Here is a 20,940-nt window from a genome sequence, read left to right as displayed (position 1 = left end):
CTGACGGAGAGTTTCATGTCTGTGAGGAATATGAGGATACCGTTTACATCTGCAGCAGGATAAGGTAACCCTAACACAGCCTGACACAGGGGCCTAAAAACCTATTTTAGTCCCCGTTTAAACAATGTTTTCAAATGAAAACGGAAACTTGAGTTGTGTTTTCGGAGCCACTGAAATTTGTTGGAAAATATAAAGCAAACAAGTCCTTGATTTCATCCTGCATGCGTTCATGAAGTCATCCACACAGCACGTCTAATCTAATGCTATTCACAGCTGGACCACTGGTTTATCAATCAATATCTCACTAAAACACTGTGATGCACGTCAAAATTAATAAAAAAACAGCAGTTATTTTCATCAAATGTTACATTATTTGCCAGATTGGACCATCTTGTGGGCTGGTTTTGGCCCACAACCCGCATGTCTGACAACCTTGGCCTAAAGCGATTGGCAATTGAGCTGAACAAGAAGACCTGGAAACACATTGAAGCCTGCTTTTCAGGATCTGGCTTAGAAATGGATGATCTATGAAGGTTTTTGTGTATAATTGTATCATGCAAAAGTCTGATAAAAACATTAAACACAACAGACCACAGAAATGAATGTGAAACAACTCCCAGCACAGACAGGACAGAATCTCCCGGATCGCTGCGATCCACCACAAATCTGTGGAAACTGAGAGAGAGACAGAGAGAGAACGAATGAGTGCTGGATCATTCCAGCTAAATGACATTTACTTATGCTCCTGGTGAGTCCAGTCTGAGTCCAGTGCCTGAAAAGTCTCCTCTCTCTTCAGATCTTCTTCAGAGGAACGTGATCTGCTGCGAATATAACAGGAACGAGAAGTTTGCCGACTAACAAGGTTCATCCCGGACCACATTGCTGTGTTTTTCATATAAAGCTGGGATTGAATTGGCTGCAGAGCAGCCGGCACTGGTCTGCATTAACAGGCTCAGAAAGATATCGAGACTTACTGAGATGGAAAAACTTTCTTTTTATCATTTATCCTCGTGTCCTGATGTTAATTTAAAGAGCAGGTGGAGGATTTTACTCATTCATCCATCACATGAAAGATATAATATGGGCTTCTGAATTTGATTCTGTATGAGGCGATGGAATGAATAAATGCCAGATTATTTTCATATGGAAAAACTGATTATGGGTTATAGCTGCATAAATGACACATCTATGTATATATTTGTGTCATTTAATTGGTTCAAAGAAACGTTGATCATTCAGATCAAACATGCATGAAAGCCCATTATATGCATGGAAAACTCCGGCTGTAGGAGCATCCACAACGCTATGCTTTGCACACCAGAAGCAGGAGCTATAACCAGGACTAGATTATGAGGGCTGAAGATCATTAAAACAAACAAAAAAAATCATCTCAGATAGGTCAGACCTAACCCTGTCATTACTTAGAATGGATAGTAATGCTAAAGAAATGCCTCATAGTCAGTATATCTGCATTCAAATGCGTCTTTCCGTGTGAAGTTTCCATGTTCTCCCCATGCTTTGTTTTTGTCTTACCAAAGTGTGTTTGGGCTCTCCGTGCTTTTGAAAAAAACAACACTATATCATCAGCAAACATCTGGAGTCACTGCTGTGAGAAATAGACCCAAATAAATCCCGTCTGTCTCGTACGAGTTAGAGTGGCGGCAGAAATCTCGGACACCTTCAGAAGTAATGCTGACATGACTCAGATTAGGGTCGAGCTTCTCTTCTTTTGATATATGTTCTTGTGTTGAATTGAGGAAAACCTTCAGCGAAGAGCCTGGCAGCTAATGAGTCGTGCTCACTTTCCCACGTACAGTAGTGAGAGGTCACGAGGGGGAGGCCACGAGGGGTTAGGCCGGATCAGACAGATAAACTCTCGGTGTCAGTGAGACAAGCTCTGGAATGAAGGAGAGAATGGTGGTCCTGTGAAGAGAGGGGAGGCAGATAATACACAGAGATAGACGAAAAACTGCGACAGGGAGGGAAAAGAAGAGGATATAAAGACTGACGGAGTGAGAAGACAGAGGGACAGAAATGAGAGTGGAGGGACGAAAGCTGTTGATTGAATGTCCAGCATGAAGGAACTCTTTGTAAGCGCCAACTTTTATCCATAAACCCCTCATAGGTCTGTTCAGATGGATCCAAAGTGACACTAATTGGCCGTAATAACCAGCGTGGTAATAGCAGTGGAGGAGGATTCTTCCTAATATGAAAATGATGATGGAGAGCGACTGAAGGACGTCTGCGTCTTCAGTCTATCTGCTGCTCTTATCAAGAGAAACATTTGAGGGTCAGAGGAGGTCAGGACCGACGGAGCAGTTTGCACGCTGTGGGCCGAAAGAGAAATATTCCCCTGAAGACTCAGGGAGGGAAACAGCACGCAGAAATTTGACCCCATTTCACCAGGTGGGAAGAAAACGTGACTCCAAATGAACGTCGTCTGCTCTTTGTCAGCTGGTAGTTTGAGACACGGCCACAAAATCAATAATCTCAGCTTTATGTATGAATCAGAGGAAGAATATGAGCCGCCTGCAGTGAAAGAGGTTTAACCTCAAGTATGAGTGGTCAACTGATTAATTGAATTTTGAATAGAGCAACTGGCATCAGACCTTCAAGCAGTTAACAGAGCAGTGTGTGTATCAGCTCTTGAGTTTTGATTTTCCAGCAGCACATTAAAGGATAATCAGGCTTCATGTCAACCTGGGGTAGTTTCCATTCATACGGCTCTTGCAGCTTTATGAGTCTTTTTAGCTTTGCCTCTCTTAGCACAGAGATCATGGAAAATGAGAAATTGTGCCCAACAATATAAACACTATGTGCAAAAAGAAGCTGCACTTTTTTAATAAATACGATCAAAAGGAAACACTGGAGTTTGTGGTTTTTCTGTTTGCTTTGACCCAAATAAACGAGCTGTTAATGAAGGACTATCTGCACAGTTACTACTTGGTGTAAGTGAACATTTAAAGTGACTTCACTTAAATTTTATGAAACTTTAAAATAGAATAGAGTGAACATGATTTTTCTCATTGCAACAAAAAAAAAAACATGTTTCACTCACAGATTATTATAATGAACACCCAGTATGATAAGAAAATACTTTTTTGATGTGCTTGGTATGGATGAGTAACAAGTTTTTATCACTCTGAAGAATTTTTCTCTGTTTTGTAGTAAGAAGACACGACATGAAGGAGACCTGATGCATTCTCAAAATTCCAAAAGTTGAGGAAAACATCCACTTGAGTTTGCTTCTGCGTGTTTCAGCAGATCATTATAATGCATTTTTGGACCAAATGAAAAAATTTAACCTTAACCTTTAATCTATTTTACTCAACTTTTTTGCGTTTGTGGATGACTTTGAGGGAAAAATAAACTCTAATCCGCATTTAAATCTCGAATAACTTCAGCTCTGGAGGGATTTTTATCCCTGTAAGTGGTGAGAAAAGATATTCTTTCAACATTAAATTAAATATTTTTAGCCTGGTAATGGAAAGCAGCGGCGGTGTTATTATTCAGTATAAACACTCCTCGGAGATGTGGCTGCCTGTGTGTGTTTTGCACGCTGATTGGTGAGGCGAGCTGGAGAGGCAACAATGGCGGCTATTGTTGAATTCATGCACTTATCCTGAACCGATCTGACATTTGTACCAATTTCTCTTGACTGTTGAAGAATAATAAGCAAGTCCAAGGTCTGAGATATGCATCTCAAAGCCCAGAGTGGGGCCTCCCAATCGACATGGTACCAGAATTTTGATGGTCATTTTTCCTTCTTTTCAGCTGGAAACAATGAAGTGTGGAGTGAAGTGTGTACACTGACAGCCATTCATTTGTCGATTCCCTGTCCTCTGTTAACTCGTGTGTGTGTGTGTTTTCACAGGAACTGGTGTGCTTATGTGGTCACACGCACGGTCAGTTGTGTGATGGAGGACGGCGTGGAGACGTACATCAAGCCGGACTACCAGCGCTGCACCTGGGGCCAGTGTCCCCGAGTGGCGTGAGTATCTTCTCTTAAGATCCTTACAGGGACTCTCCATAAAGCTCGCTAAATGACAAGTTCACGTTTTTGGGTCTATTTTCTGGATGCTAAGTTAAAAATAACAGCATGAGGGACAGAATATGTAAACAGGATTCTTCAGTTGAGAGTTTTGTGTGCATTAGGACCTGTTTACACAGAAGATCTGCAGGAAACTGTTATAATTCGTGTTTGTTTGCTTGTCTCCACCGTAGAGTGAGTGAATGGAGAGCTGAGCCCACAAAATGTAAAGTGATACTATAGATTGGGTGCATTATAGTATAAAAAAAATCTGCCTCAAAAAAGGAAGAAACAATAAAAGAAATTATCTCTGATAAAATGAAAGTCTGGTATGTAAATATTTCATGATAAAGTGCACAGATAAAACTCAGTGGTGGCCAGATGATGAAGTTCCTCTCATCACAGTAACAGCAGCATCTCTGCTGAAGGCTGATCTGATCTGTACCGCAAATTCAAACCTGCTGAGAACAGATGCAATCATTAACACATTCTGTGTTTACATTTATTGATGAAAAAACACACCCCAGATTCTGCTCTCATGAAGGCAAATGCGCTAAAAACCAGCAGTGAGTGATATTTGATGCTCAGTGTGTCTTGTTTGTAGATCAGCGGTTTGTTTCTACTGTTTCCCTCCAGTAAACGAGGCACTCGTCTGTATTCAGTCCTTGAAGTTCTTGTCTTCAGACCCACATGGGACTGGTATCCTGCCGTCATCCATCATGGCTTCCCCCCTCTCTTTCTGTCTGCGGCACAGACACTGATCTCATTCGTCCCTTTTCATTTTCCGTCCCTGGAGCTCCAGTCTGCTCAGGAAGGTGTGCGCTGCAGCTCCGAGCTCCGGTTAATCTCGGTGATAAAGTGCCATGAAGTCCCTGGTGGATCTCTGCCCTCCTGGGTACGAACTTTGGAATAGCCCACAATGTACATATTGCAGTGAAATTCACTGGAGAGGAAAGCGACTGAATGGTTTTTCCAAATGTGGATGCTGTGTCTGAAAGACAACATTAATCAAGCGCTCCTGATGTTTTGGCTCTTTTGAAGTGCTCGGTGTTGTCAGTGACCTCGGCGCTGGCTTGCATGATTCCCCCCCCCCCCCCCGGCTGCCAGAGGCCTCGTTCTAAACCTGGGCTATGCTAAGTATGAAGCCAACCAGGATCCAGGCACCACAGTCGAGTCTCCGACCCTGTGAAAACAATCGCTTCTTCTTACTCTCTCTTTCATTTTACGATCCTGCTTGTCTCCCGGCCTTTGCCAACCTCTGCTGCTTCTGCGCTTCTCTCTACTTATTTTCTTTTTTGAGGATTATGTTTTTTCTCACACTCTCAGAGGAGGCAGCTGGAAGATGAAGTCTGGTTTATGCGATACCTACAGGGATGGCTGCGGATTGGCATAAAGGGGAGAAACCTGCTGAACTCTCAACGTCTGGGTCTGGCGAGACTGTTTTACATCTTTACCGACATTGTAACGATGCCAGTCGGGGTCTATTTTTCTTTTGGCTAACTGGGAGTCTCTTCAGTCGCAGAGCTGAGTGACACATTAATGCTAAAACTACAGCCGAGCTTTCCAAATAAAGCATTAACATCTTTTTTTTTTGCCTGTGAACAGGAAATGAAGATTTAGTGCTCGGCTAAATGCAGCTGATTTCTCCTGGAAAAAGGCACAGGGATAACATTTAGAGTTTACAGAGTGCTCATAATCCTCATCCATCACCGTGGGATGATTTGCAACAATTTCCTGACACCCAGTGACCCAGGTACATTGATATCAGCGCTGGAATATGCGGCGGTGGTATTTAACAGAGGGTTCAGGATCACTTGCGGGCTGTTGCCCTGGTTATCAGGATGTCGTGTCGTGATCTTGGATTTTTGCGGCATAAATCACGCTTGTGGTCAGTGAGGCTGCACACAGACACAGCTGCAGTTTGGGGAAAGTGCTCCTGTCAGCATGCCAGCATCCTGGAAATGTGCAGCGCTGGTACATCTGGCATGTCAACACTTTAAGGCTGGACGCTGTGTGGACATGTAGGAAAGAAGAGGGACACGCCTTTTACATATGTTTATGAGGAATGACCGAAGATTATGTCTACATATGCTGCCAATCTTGAGAAACAAATTTTTCTTACATACGGAAGCATGAAAATGGCAATTCATAAATCCAACTTTAACCAACCAATCAGATAAATAGATTTTAATTATATGGCTGTTATTATCCTCGCAGTCACCAATATCCTCATTAAATAACTTGCTGTATTTGACATTATCCAGATATGCTATAAATTCTATCATTGCAAAAAACAATCATGAGTAGTTTTGTGCAAGATTCAGAGAATAGTGATATTAGAGTGTGAATAATGAAGTCGTCAGTCAGTGTGAGTGCCTCATATTTCTTCATCACTGAAGTCAGATTGATGAAATCTCCAGGATTCTGCAGATAGGCTCTTAAAAATACTTATTAAAATGCTCAAAGCAAATAGGATCTAATAAATCTTCAAGGAAGGTCATAAATATGTCAAAATAAAAGTCACTCATTTAAAATTCCTTAGCTGTACTGTTAGGCTGGCTACTGCATTTTGAGGAATAGAAACTTCCTTCCTCAAAGTGTTTGTCTTTTATCTGGAAAATACCAAAATATAGCATCACTTAAGATCTAATAATATCCTTGGTTTATTATACTGGTAGACTGACGACCTGTTGATACTGCGTTTATGTGTAATACAACTGAGAAAATGGGAAAAATACACTTGAACACAGTCAAACTTGGAATAAAGTGAAAGTAGTCTGTGATGCAAATTAAGCTTTATTTGATAATTACACAGATTCCTTCAGATTAGCTTCTCAGATGCAAAAACAAACAAGCAAAAAAAAAAAAAAAACAAAACTGCAGGAATTAATGATATACATAGAAACATCACAAAATCAAGCATCCAGTGAGATTGTCTCACTAACTCCAGCAATATGTCTTTTTAATCTTTTTGGGGGGTTTTGGCTTCACTGGAAAGAAGAGAAAAAGAAGATTGAGTATAAATATTAGCTGATAGATGAGATTCTCGGTGTGGTCATAGAACACGTGAAAGCACTGAAGTCCTGTAAAAACAGGCAGCAGCACTCACTCATTTATTGACAACTTTACAACCAATAAAATCAAAATAAATCCAGTTGATCGAATCAGAAATGTTTTTTTTAGTATGAATCTAGTTAGATTACTGTTCAAGCTCTGATTTCTGTCAGTGCTCCGCACACTGTGCATCTGGCTTGATTTACCTCCCTGCTCTTGGTTCATGGTACCAGCCAGCTGAAGCTCATATGTGGGGAGATGTGATCAGTTAATGAGCTCCAGGAGTGTCCCCTCGCCACTCCAACCGCGGTTCCCAGAAACATCTCCCCTGCAGCTGCGCTTGGTTTGAGCTTCAGTCAAACACACAGCTGAAACAGTAACTGAGCGTCACTAAATCATCACCGCAGAACCGCTTTTATTTATATTATCCCATCTTCTGACTCGACGTTCTCTGTTCTCCCAGGCAGGGACGCAGATTTCATTTCATCGGTGGGGGGAACAGCGAACTAATGTTTTTCAAGAGCAAATTTGGAGGGATGAAGAACATAAGATCTCAATTTACTGCAGTGTCACATATAAACAGAACCAGCTCAGCTTTTTTCTTCTTCAGAGAGACGGCTCGAACGCCATTCCTCACATCACCGTTTCATCCCCAGATACCGGACCTACAGGAGGCCCAGGTACAAGGTGGCCTATAAGATGGTGACAGAAATGGAGTGGAAGTGTTGCCATGGCTACTCGGGGGAGGACTGCCACCAAGGGCCGCAGTCGACCCCGGACACACAGGTCAGCAGCGGGCGACCTCAGGTCACGCAGACCGGCTACAACCCCAACAATGGAAACGGAGGTTTGGAGACTTCTTTGAAATCTTAGTAAAGCAGTTAAAATAACACTCGACTTGATGATGGATCAATTGATGAAACCTTTAAAATGCACTCAGTAAGTCTGGATAGTAAATATTCCCAGAAAACAACCACAAACATTGTCGTTACTGTTTGCAAAGCTTTTGGTGATCCAAGGCTGAGTTGGTCTGCTCCTTCAGGACGGCCTCCAGCGTGGCGTGATCAAACCTGACTGACAGCGCCAGCAGCACACAGACCCCCAAAATTGTCTTCAGACTTCATTGCAAACGCCTGTTAGTGCTTGAAAATGCGTGACATCAGATTTTCCAGCTGAGGAACAACCGCATTTTAGGATTTGTTTCCATAGAGAGAAGAGACCCAATCACAGAAACATTTCAATTGGAATTAGAGGCGCTGTTCAAACTGTGGCGCTTGTTTTCATGCATCCACTCCTGTCTGAGAGAAACGTGGATGACTCTGAGTCTCATGTCTCGATTTCTCCTCCACGTGTGAAGGAGAGTCGGAGAGGATCAAACAGCTGGAGGACACCATCCGCGGCCTGACCAAGGACCTCCACAACATGCAGACCACCATCCACGGCATCAACCAGAAGCTGTATGTCGACTCCCGCTGCTTTCAATACATCATGTGCATGTTAACCTTCGCCGAGTTCATTCACCTGCAAACTAAAGAGGGTTCAGGAAATGAGGCCGTTCTCAATGACCTGGAGATGTCGAGCACATCCTGTTTATAAAAGCAGGTTTGTTTATTGAAAATATGGGACTGTATATAGTTCTCCGTCTAAACCAGTCGAAACTGAATTTGCACGTCATTGAAAACCATAGAAAGGAACTCTCGTGAAACCATCTGTTTCTTGTGGTTCTCAGTTATGCGCGTTGCTTTCATCTGGTGTTCAGTTTTGTTTCTCAGTGTCGTGTTTTGACCCGACAGCTAATGAAACAGCTGCTGCATTTATTGAAAAAATACTGCTGATTAAGTCGTGTTTTGACTGTTCGAGGCCGATCTGGATCCTCCTGAGAGGCGACTGTGGCCCCTGGGCCGCATGTTTGACACCCTCACACTGAAGCATGCGTCTCCTCTGCTTCACATATTTCCATGTTTACATTATGGATTGATGTATAATATGTTCCTCACAAAGTCTCACTGAAAATGAACCGATCTGAATGTTTTTCTAGGCCGGGACTGAATGGGGCCATTGTCCCTGCTGATTCAGCTCAGCCACATATGAAGGAAACCATCAACAGCATCCAGACCAAGCTGGATCACCTCTACAACAGAACCCAGGTCAGATACACGTAACCAATCATCTGTAGATACGTCTGCACCAGCTCCTGTCAACTCATGTGACGGTCTGGATGTCCAGGTCCATGACCAGACCCTGCTGGACATCAACAACCACCTGGTGAACGGAGGGGGGAATGAACTTGATGGAGGAGCGAAAGGAGGAGGAAGAGGAGGAGGAGGAGGAGGAGGAGGAGGGGGAGGAGGAAACCAGCTGAACTCCCTGAAGGAGGAGATCCTGACCGAGCTGGAGCGGCGAGTGTCCCTGTCCTGCTCGTCCTGCCAGGTGAAGCTCAGCGAGCACGGAGACATGACAAAATCTTCCCAATCATTTCCTGCATTTCTGCCTGAGCTGTTGTTTGTGCCTCCGGGCTCCTTTTGTTTCCGTGCGTCTCGTCTTGTGGGGGCTCTGTGACTCATTTCTCCTGCCCGAAGCAGTAAAAAATAATTGTCGCGTTGCAGGTTGCGGCGCTCCAACATAAGCCACAGTACCACCGAAATAAAAGCAAAAGCATTACAGCGAAAAAGTTCATCATCCAGCATCGTAAGAAAGATTAGCCACCGAGTCCCAGCTGTGAGCAAGAATTGGAGTTTTAACATAAAACAGACTTCATTTGTGTAAACTAAGTTTTTTTCCCTCTTGTGTTCAGGAGTAATCACTGGCACAGCAGCATTTAAAAAGGCCTCCTCTCTTGTATTTATCACCCTCCCTGTGTTACCCACAGTTATTCAGCTTATTTTTATACTCTACTTCTGGCTCTGAAACTCTGACAGAAGCTGATGATGTGAGAATTAAATTTCCCTGCTGTACCAGACGCACGCGCCAGCAAGCTAAGCACAGAAAACACCCATCACAGTGCTGAAGGGTATCCTAGTTTCTTACAGTGGAGTAGCTTTACTCCTTCAAATATGCATCGTAGAGCTGTGTCACATACTTGGTGACTTCTTCAGAGACATCGATTTAGATTTTAAAGAAATCCATTCATGAAACATTTACGTCATTTCAAGCCTCAACCCTGACTGTGGTTCAAATGTTGGCAACTTCTGGAAAAGAGACATTCTGGACACTTATGTAAGACTCACAAGGAAAAAGAATTTAAAATGGTAAGACTTTTGCAAAGATCAGCGGAAGATATTAACAAGTACGTGCAGATTAATCATGAATCAACTGCAGAATTTTGGATGCTTCTAACTAGCTGAGTACAGAATTACAGAGAAGTTGCATAAATCTGAGCTTCACTGGAGGCATTCCCATATTTAATTTTTTTTTGCCAAACTTTGTAACTTTTGGTTCATGGCAAATTTATTTGGATTGGAATATGTGTTAGCATCTCACATTTTTCTCCCTTTGCACACCTAATCTGCTGTTCAGGTTTGTGCAATTTTTAAGTGTCTAAATGTTGAAGGTCCATCTTGATTCATTCACATTTACACAATTTTTATTCCTAAATTACATTAAAAAAAAAGTATATATATGTATATATATGTATATATATTTAAGTGTTTAATACCATTTGATATTTTTCCTTATCAAACCTTTTTTAATTGTCAAAATGTGTAAAAATACATTTGTAAAAATCACCAATTCTTCTCACTAATGCTCATTTGCTCATTAAAATTCTACCTATTCTTCACACTGTGGCTACCAACCTACTATAACATATATAATACAGTGAATAACTCATTACAAAAATATCAGATTATATATTTATGAATATAAACTGCCGGATCTACTGCCAGTTATTTACATGCATAAGGTTTTATAGTTGATTTAATTGCACCAAAGGCAGCACTGTCATTAGTATTTGCACGGTAAAGCCAATGCAAACATAAGACAAGCCCTGCATATGCACGTCCTCATCTTTCCTTCCCCCTCCAGGCCGGCGTGGAGGACCTGAGGAGGCAGCAGCAGGAGGACAGAGAGAGGATCCAAGCTCTGGAGAAGCTCCTCAGCTCCATGGAAGGACACCTGAGGCAAAGTGTGGAAATCTCCCGCCGGGAGATCGAGCGATCCCAGTCCTGCTGCAACACGGTCACCGAGCTGGAGAAGAGGCTGAACGACATCGACGTGCGAGTCACCTCCACCGCTAACAAGTGCGACGCCATCAAGGGACGACTGGACAAGGAGCTGGCCGGGACGGGAGGGGGCAAAGGACGAGTGACGGAGGACCGCTTCAGCAGCAGACTGAGGGACCTGGAGAAGAGGCTGAACAACACCATGAGGAAGACGGAGCAGAAGTGCACAAATACCGGGAACAACATGAAAGAGACGGTGCAGAGAGACGTCAACCAGCTGCGCAACATTGTCCTCGGTCGGCTGGACGACCACGGCTTCAAGATCGGAAAAATAGAGCTGGACGTTTCAGTGCTCGGGGACACGGTGACAGATCATAGTCGGCGTTTGAACCATCTGGAGAACATTACAACGTCTCTGGACAAAAGGCTGACAGCCATTACAGACATGTGCAATGAGACCTGCGGGCCGAAAGGGAAGGGTCAGAAAACTGACGAAACTGTGAAGACCTTGGAATGGAGAGTGGTGGCCAACGAGGGAGAGATCCAGAAGTTCAACACCAAGCTGAACGACTTGTCGGTGACGGGAGACTCTCTGATCGACAGAGTCATCGACCTGACGGGGGATGTCAAGAAGATCATCGCCGTGACGGGGGAGAACGGCGAGAACTTCAACCGGATCGTCACAGAGATCGAGACGCTGGGCCGGGACTTCGAGGACTGCTCCGTCTGCACCAGCCTGGAGAAGGAGCTCCGCCTGCTCAGCAACTCCACCGCGACCGGCCTGGGCCGGTGCCAGACGGAGCTGACGGACCTGCGGAGGAAAGTGAACTCCGGAGAGTCGGCGTGCTCCCAGGTCTGCTCCAACCTGCAGGAGGAGGTGGGGCGGCTGCGCGAGGAGGTGGAGGAGTGTACGGGACAGTGCAGGAACAACATCGACGACCTGAAGACACGGCTGGACGGTCACTCCGTCCACAACGGAAGGTTAGGCGGCGATCTGAAGTCCATCCAAGGAGAGCTGGCCGAGGTCATGGTGACGTTCGGCTCCATCAATAACACCCTGAAAGGTCTCGGAAGGACAGTACAGACGCACGGGGACACGCTGACCGATCTCACCAACAGCAAGGACGACATCATCTCGGAGGTAAGGCGGCGTTTTCCACCCATTCAACCTTCTTCCTCCTTTACTTCCTTCTGGGACATGATGTGATGTTATATGCATTGATTAGATAATGGCGTCGGCTAATCGATGAGGAGCAAGGAGGAGAACAGCTTGATTGAGTGATTTTTTTTTTTCAGAGACATTATCAAGATATTTGATCTCATCGTATCTTAATCTCATCTGGTGGGAGGGCTAAACATGAGCTCATAGTAAATGTCAACACTACCAACATTTCTCCTCAGTTTCTTAAAAAAAACTACAATTTTACCCTGAAAATAGTCACATTTCATTGTTAACGTAAGATAAATTTCGATAAGTTGCTCATCCCACAGAGGGAAATTCAGTGATCACTGCAGAAATATAAGAATAATTGGTAACCATGGTAATAGTATTGATATTATGGCAGGAATTAAATAACATTTGCTATGTTCAGCCTCAGCTTTGCTAAATAGCAATAAAATCAAATTAAAGCTCAGTATAATTTGAAAGCGATCTATTCAGCTAGTGTCAGGACTTGGAGTTCAAAGGTTTGCTTTGTGATAAAGATAGGTGTATATAATAAGCTGCAAAAGGAGAAAACAATCTGTGAGAAGGATTATGTAATATTAGCTGATATAATTCATGATCAGTCAATATTTTCTTCTTAAATCACACTGAAGGAGAATCATTCAATAGTATAATAGAAAAGTCCGAAGAACATTTGTTTGCTTAGTGTAGCATAAATATGACTTTGTGAATGTTTTCTTTCTGATCCGTGTGGAGCTTGATTATTTAGCATTTTGAACATGTTTCTGTACAGACAGGTTGTAATTTCACTTCTAATTTATGTGTTGTTTTAATAACCCTTTCTTTATGTTCTCTAAAAACAACATTATACCAATGAAACATGCATCATTAGCTATTTTGGAAACTGTGTTTTCACATGATGTTATTGCAGTTATGAAAATATTTAAGTGCTTTACAAAATGTTGAAGCGTTCTTGAGAGGCATTACTTCGCTGACATGCTCACATATTTTCACATGCATAAGACACCATAGGAAAATAATTAGTAACAAAGATGAGGAGAAGTTTATTTACAGTGAGACTGTCGAACGAGGCCACTCCAAACACACACTGACAAGTTTCTACATCCTCTCCAAGGTGAACAACTTGCAGAAGGAGCTGACGGAGCACGTCGATGGCACCGAGATAAGGTTTGGCCGCCTGGGCGACGACATCCAAATAATCAGGAGCAACTTCGTGACGGAGATGGGGGAGTGCCGGCTCTCCAGCAACGGCCTGGACCGACGGCTGTCCAAGCTGGAGGGCCTGTGCGGACGCTTCGACTCCGTCTCAGACAGCCTGGAGAGGATCAAGGAGGGTCTGAACCGACATGTGTCCGGCCTGTGGAGCTGCGTTAACGGGCTCAATGTCACGGTGACGTCTCAGGGAGATCGGATCGACAATATCCAGAACGTCCAGCTGGAGGGCGTCCACTCCAAGATACACCGGCTCAACTCCTCGGTGCTGGACCTGGTCAGGCAGTTCCACAGCTTCACAGAGCAGGACTTCATGGGTGAGTCACCGAGGACCGAGGGCATGGGGTTTGACTTTCAGTCGAGAGATAGCGGCTCGCTCGAAGGGAGGGACGGTCAGGGTGAAAGGAAAAAGAGAACAAGGAAAGAATTTGGCCTGTCATCTTGAAAAGAATTCACTTAAGAGCCTGTAAAGTCTGCAGCCTGTCTGAAACACGAGTTTTGATAAACACGAGAGAGAGAGCAGCACTTCCTGAGTCACACCAGGGTAAATGTCTTGTCTCTCTTGGCTCGCCGTTTCATGCTTTCAGAACCTTCCACAGTGCTGTGATTACTGGTGAAGAGGGTTTTTTTTGGGCGATGCTTCAGCTGTGCCGTCTCAACCAAACATTCCTGTGCCTCCAGGTCCACCTGGTCTACCGGGGCCCCGCGGAGAGAGGGGCGAGCGCGGACTGCAGGGTCCCGTCGGACCTCAAGGCAGGGTGGGACCTCCGGGCAGAGAGGGGAAGCAAGGACGAGCGGGACCCCCAGGTGAAAGCAACAAACTTCTCCTACAGTTATACAGGATTTACACATGTGGCACAGAAACAATGTGATAAGAAGGAAGACGAGTTTCACAGTTTGTGTCTTTCATCTTGTGTTTCAGGTCTCAGAGGTGAACAGGGTAAGTGTTTGTTTGCTTTTCTTCCACACTGAACAGCAGATGGAGGCTCTCCTCACGCTTTGATCTTTAATTCACGCTCGCGTTGTGCTTTGCGATCAGGTCTTCCAGGGTCTGATGCCCACGTGCCTCGTCTTTCTTTCTCTGCGGCGCTGACACGCCCGATGAGGAGCTCGGGAACGATAGTGTTCAACGACGTCTTCGTCAATGAAAACAGCGTCTACGATCCAGCTACAGGTGAGAACAGGTGGCACTGGAAAACCTGGAAATGCTTCATCAAACAAATGTCTAAAGATGCCACAAAATGTAATGGATCATAACCCCCCAAAAGTCACAGAAAGTGGTCTTTTTTCTTTGAGTCTACCATATTTCTACAACATCCATCAACAGAGAAACCAAACACAAGCTCTGCGGAGGGTCCTTAACTGTTTTCACCAGGTTTATGGCCACTGTAGGTGTCGGTGGTACAGGAGCAGTGTTATTACTTCCCAGGCAGGTCATGCACCAGTTATTGTCATAAATGTGATGAGTCGGAATGCAATCAATAAAATGCGGTTGGTCTGTATATTGTTCCTCGTATGATTGTTAAAAGTCAATTAATTTGGAAAATTCAGAGGTGCAGTTCCTCACTGAGAGCAGTAAACTAACATTTACAGCCTTTACAGCTTAACTTTGATAATATTTAAAGTGGTTGATGCTATAAGGAGGACTTACTCAGTTCCAAGAAAAACAGGAGTTCAGTGAAGGGGTAAGAGAGTGAGAGACAGCAGCTCTGCTGCTGTTAGACAGTATTGATGAGCCCACTGACTGGAGAGGATTTGCACTTTTGTTTCATTGGAGTTCTCTACTTTTACTTCTTAACTCTGAAAACTCACTTGAAAAGTTTTGGGGGGAAAAATTAGATGTAACTTAGTAGTGAAAGAAATCTCAGACTTGTAGCAAGTTGTATTCACAAATAATAATAATATTAATAATAAATCTTGGAGAAGTCTCAATACCACCTAAGTCATTTGGATACACTGTTGTGAAACTTCACTTTAAACTGTTTTTGTTTCCATAAATCAGCCCTAAGAAAATGATCCTGGAGGTTTTACAGTATTGTTTACTTGAACCAAAGTTCATATAGTTAATCCTGGCCGGAGTTCATCATGGAAAAACTAAGTCGGAGCTTCTTGTGCAACAGCAGATGGATAACATCTCCCCCCGCCTCGACCCTCCAGGTTATTTCACAGCTCCTGTCAGTGGAAACTACTTCTTCAGCGGCATCCTGACGGGCCATAAAAACATGAAGATCGAGGCGGTGCTGTCCCTGTCCAACACCGGCGTGGCCCGGGTGGACTCGGCCGGGTATCAGCCCGAAGGCCTGGAGAAGCCCATGGCGGAGGCCAAACACATCCCAGGAGCTCTGGCGGTCTTCAACATCATCCTGCCCATGAAGGAAGGCGACACGCTCTGCATCGACCTCGTGTCCGGCAAGCTGGCCTTCTCCTCGGAGCCTTTGACAATGTTCAGCGGGATGCTCCTGTACGAGACCCAGTGACTGGATGAGGCGCCGCCGAGCGGGGGAGCTTCGTATTCGCCTGTTGGACTCTGAGGGACCTGAGCCATTCACAAGGCAAAGAGAGAGAGGGAGTGATAGAAATGGGCTGGATTTATTCAGCAAATGCAGCCTCAGTTCCAGAAAAGTTGTGGTGTTGTGTAACATGTCAAACAGAGTGCGATGATGTTTAAATCTTCTAAACTTTAAAGAAACACGGTGCTGCATCAGGAGGAAGCGGTTAGCTTCTCAAAGTAAATAATCTTCTTGTTTTTGTGTCATGGTGGACCAAAATATGGACTTTTCATCGTAGTACCGCGTTTGTGGTTTATCAGAGGAGTTTCTCAGCCCACTGCATGGACAGTGTCAGTGTACTTGTCTGATATAACACACTTTACTGTTCTAAAGTGCTTCACATGTCCAGCCACTTGGGCTCAGTGCTGTCTGAAAGCCAGATTGAACAGGAAACTTGTCAAAGGTTACCCTCCCTATTTGCTGGGATCGTCTCCAATCACATTAACCCAAACTTGGTTAAAGGCAGTATAGTATATTATTGATAGATGTACCACAGGTGATGAAATCTTCAGGCTTTTAGCCATTTCTGAAAATGTTGCACTCCTTGCTTGTGCGGTCTTTCACACAGCAGTAAATCTTTCAGTCATACTTCGAAAAAACTCCATTAGCTCTTCTGTTACTCGATCAAGTTACTGACACAATCTCAATTAACCTCCTCAGTCCACCTCTGTTTCAGAATGGACACACATTTTTCAAGTGTTCTCAGTTTCAACATTTGATCCGCTGCGGTGTTATTTTAGGTTTTCTTTGAGTAATGTGCACATCATAGCATTCTGTTTCTGCTTTGTTTCACGGAATGTCCCAACTTTTTTGGCATATTTGGTTACAGAGAGAGATTTTATATTTCACAGAAGTGCCAAAAAGGATAAAAAACATCCTTTGTTTCTCCCACAATGATTTGTTCTATGTTCCACAGCTTTAAGGAAAACATTTTTTGTTTTCTCGATATATATTTTTCTTCTTTATCAGGAAAAAGAAGAAAAGAAAAGCCTCTGCAGGGTTATCTGGTAGTTCCACATTTTCACACCAAGCTATAAACTTGAACTGTTACTGATTAGAGCAGCCTTCAGGTCTCACTTCTGCTTTAAAGGCTCAGATACAAGATTAAGATGTGTTTTTTTTTTTTTTACTCTTGTGTGTGTCATCCACCCCAAGTAGCAAATGTCCAGAGGTCATTGCAGTCTTGTTTTTTTTAATGGAGATTATTCTTTCTCATTGCACGTAGTTTCATTCTGACCACAGGCAAATTCCCAGAAACGCACCAGAACGCTAGTTGTCATGGAAAAAGGAAAGAGAAAAAAAAAAGAAAAAAAAGCAAAGTAATGTAGGTGGAGTGGAGGAAAGCACCCAAACCACTATTCTTTCGGAGGAAATGCACAAATGAAGTCACTGACAGTTCAGACGAAAAACCGCAGGATTTAGTAAATCATACAGCGGCAAAACAATAAGACCATTTTAGGACATTAGCTATGCCCAGAAGCACGAGGAGGGGGAGGAGGAGGAGATGAATGGCCAGGGGGAAAGAAAGGGGATATTTTTCTGTGTCCTAATAAGGGACATCTACTCAGCAGAGGATCAAGGCGCTATGAAGCTTTTACTATCAGCCCATCTTTACTTTTTTCATTTAAACCTGATAAAAAAACAAACAATGAAGCTACACAAACCCTTCATTCCGTGCCACAAGTCCTATTTTGAACACGGAGGCATGCCGTCTTTATGGGCCTGTCTATTTGTAAGAGTGATGTTGGTGTTTTTGAATGGATTCCACGCATGTTCTGCTGCTCTGGCTCTGTTTTGGCTTTTTATTCACCCAATAGTGTATCCACATATTAAGGTTTTTCATACAGTGCACATATTTTTATCTGTCCTCAGCCATCAGTGTGGGAATGTAACTCGGCGCATATGTGATATGCATTGTGTAACCATGACGGATTGTAAATATTTCTTCAGCAGTCGTTCCTTTATAAGATTTTTATGAGCAACCACTTCACCTTGGTTGGTGTTGTATATGTTTTTTTTTTTTGTTTTTTTTTGTATGTCTTGCCACATGTGTGCCTCAAATACAGATACAAAGTGGGTGTTTTTGTTTGTTTGTTTTCTTTTTACACAGCTCGTGTCAGCCGTCTCATTTTATCTGAATTCCTTAATAAACGAGCGAGTGTGTGGACCTGTTTTTACTCACTTTAAGGCCTCGCTATCGACTCTGCTTATTTGATCTGGCACCTTTTGGGCCTCAGCAAATACACACAGCTGGGATGACTTTTGTTTCTGGCCCCGCTTAAGCCACTTTCATCTCTTTCTCTGAACTCCTTCAGGCTAATTTTAGCCCAGGTCTTCCAGGAGATGGATAGGAAGTCTTTTCTTTAGTTACGCTACAGTGACACCTTGTGTTCAGGATCATTCACCGAGCAGAGTGATGAGAGTATCGCTTGTCTTCCATTCATTACTTATCAATAGGAATTACAAGTCTCTTTACAAACATCTCTGCACTCAATAGCCGCCCTTCCACTGTCACTCACACAAACAAAGTCATCCCAAAGACTACGTAAGTTGATCTGTGCAGTTTCGGTCAAGGGGCGAAGAGCAAGTAACTCAAGCATGTCAGGAAGCCCTGAGAAGGCATAAGAGGCCCTGCAATAGATTTACAATGTTTATGTGGTGGGATGATTCCATTGGATCCCAAAACCTCTCAGGAGTTAATGCAATTCTAAATAAAGAAAATAAATAAAGGTTCAACTGAACAAACTAAACTACAACAGAAATTATTTATTTATTTATTTATTTATTTATTTGAAAGCCATGTGGTGTTTAGTTAAATTCATGTGGAATAACATATGTCACATTAATCGCAATCTTTCTTGTCAAAGTCTGTCGGTTTTATTTAATTAATTATACAATAATAACACAGTATCTCAAATGATCAAATATGTCTCAGGATTAGTTTAGGATTAACCTCAGTTTTATTTTTTAACAAAAAAAAAAAAAAAAGAGTTTTCTTCAGCTAATGAAGTGACTCATTTTCACTTTATTACAGAAAAAAATAAGAATGTGCAACTTTTTATTTGATTAATTTTAGTTCACAATTTGTGAATATGACCATATTTCATACAAAGAAATTTTCTTTTTTTTTTTTTTGGAACAGAGAAAAAAAATTAAATTGGGAGAGTGCTAGATAACTTTTGAGTTTTAGTGTTATGTGAATTGACTGTGAAGATTGGGAATACAGGTGAAATTTTTTCAATTGATGCAGAGGACAAAATATAACCTCTGCAACCTGAATGCACCACCGTGTTAAATTCAAGTGGGGATAGCCATATTTCCCAAGCTCAGCGGCAACACGTGAACGCACCACACGCCAGACCGGCCTCCCGGCTTCTTCACGCTCTGGTTACCATGGAGACGACTTTTGTTTCCCCTCTCCGGCTCACGCAAAGTGAAGAGTTGTGCTTTATGAGTTGAAGAAAAGACAGAAACACCTTTTTTTCGGAGTGTATGAAGCGAAAACACAGCGGAGAGGAATAGAAAGATTTTAACAAGCGGTTCTTTCTGTCACACAGCGAAACCTGAGGAACTACAAGCTAGCAAGCCATTTCCTAGTGTGCAGCAGGTGAGTGGCTTCACATTCGCTGTTCTCGTCCCCATATATGTCATTATTATGCATAATTTTAGTATTTTAGGAGTTCCGTTTTCTTTTATGTTGCTGTATGTTCTGAGTAAATCCTATGAAAGGTAAACCGATGAAGAGAGGACTGGGTCAGATCAGTGTGTCACTGCAGAGCTCAAGTAACACACACCATGTCAAAATATATCCATAATATATATAACTGGAGGTTGTGTAAAGTTTACATAAGGCATCTCATCTTAAACGTTATGCACTTCCTCTTAGAAAGGGAATTATGATTGTATATATTAGAATATGTCTGATGCAGGTGTTGAATATATCTGTGCTTTTTCAGCTTCACAGTTTGTTTACTTGATGAAAATGCTAAAGAACATTGAGAAATTAATTTTTCCTTTGGGAAATCACTAACACCCAACTACAAATAGATGCAAAGCAAGTTTAAAGATCCAATAGTCACAAAAAGGTTTAAATGAGCACATGGAGAGACATAATACATACAGAGTGACACAGACTGCCTGTAAAATTGATAAAATTGCAACAGAGATGAAGAGGCAAAGAAAGAAAGAAAGAAAAACAAATAATGAAATCCTATAATAAAAAAGTGGACATTGCAAGGCAAAAATGTTTCACAAAAGATCATTAGGATGACCCAAAGTTATGCCTACCTCGAAAATGCAAACACACACGAGGCACACACAGAGACATAGGAGAGCTACAAAGAACAACAATTAAGGTAAAAGACCACAAAATCACTAAACAATTCCAGTGTGACACCTGAGCAGGGTTGAAATGGTCATGATTGTATGCATATTAGCCGCAAGGGCACATGAATTAAACAAATGGAAACAAAAGCTGCCAAGATTATTGCATACAATGACTAATAGATAAAAAGAGTCAACAAAGCACAATACAGCTAAAAAGAGAGGAAAGAGGAACTTCATGAACATGAGGTCACAAAATACCTGCAATGAGACATGAGGGAGAAAGACAATATTAGAAAACCACAAAACAAGAAGCACCGAATAGCTGTAAAGTGACAAAACAGCTAAATGAGACACAAACAGTAAATAAAATGGTGACAGGTCAAAAGCAATCATGAGCAAACTGAGCAGAACTACCATAAAGTG

General features: G+C 42.8%; 1 protein-coding gene across 2 annotated transcripts in view; it reads left to right on the top strand.

Moving 5' to 3' along the window:
- Positions 1 to 18,356, top strand: part of emilin1a (elastin microfibril interfacer 1a) — a 30,800-nt gene extending 12,444 nt beyond the window's left edge. The window contains exons 2-12 of one of the 2 annotated variants that reach the window (XM_030110320.1): positions 3,875 to 3,991; positions 7,741 to 7,931; positions 8,442 to 8,541; positions 9,123 to 9,231; positions 9,311 to 9,514; positions 11,108 to 12,385; positions 13,545 to 13,959; positions 14,324 to 14,449; positions 14,565 to 14,582; positions 14,682 to 14,816; positions 15,800 to 18,356. In XM_030110320.1, coding sequence (XP_029966180.1) covers positions 3,875 to 3,991; positions 7,741 to 7,931; positions 8,442 to 8,541; positions 9,123 to 9,231; positions 9,311 to 9,514; positions 11,108 to 12,385; positions 13,545 to 13,959; positions 14,324 to 14,449; positions 14,565 to 14,582; positions 14,682 to 14,816; positions 15,800 to 16,119 — 3,013 coding nt within the window. In that variant the 3' untranslated portion in view covers positions 16,120 to 18,356. Of the gene's footprint in view, positions 1 to 3,874; positions 3,992 to 4,162; positions 5,784 to 7,740; positions 7,932 to 8,441; positions 8,542 to 9,122; positions 9,232 to 9,310; positions 9,515 to 11,107; positions 12,386 to 13,544; positions 13,960 to 14,323; positions 14,450 to 14,564; positions 14,583 to 14,681; positions 14,817 to 15,799 lie in introns of those variants that run through there. The other variant, XM_030110321.1, reaches the window with a different exon arrangement.
- Positions 18,357 to 20,940: the final 2,584 nt, after the last annotated feature.

Source organism: Salarias fasciatus, chromosome 15 (assembly GCF_902148845.1).
Source record: "Salarias fasciatus chromosome 15, fSalaFa1.1, whole genome shotgun sequence".
Taxonomy (NCBI): domain Eukaryota; kingdom Metazoa; phylum Chordata; class Actinopteri; order Blenniiformes; family Blenniidae; genus Salarias; species Salarias fasciatus.
The sequence above is the reverse complement of the archived record's forward strand: the minus strand, read 5'-3'. Positions and strand labels throughout refer to the sequence as shown.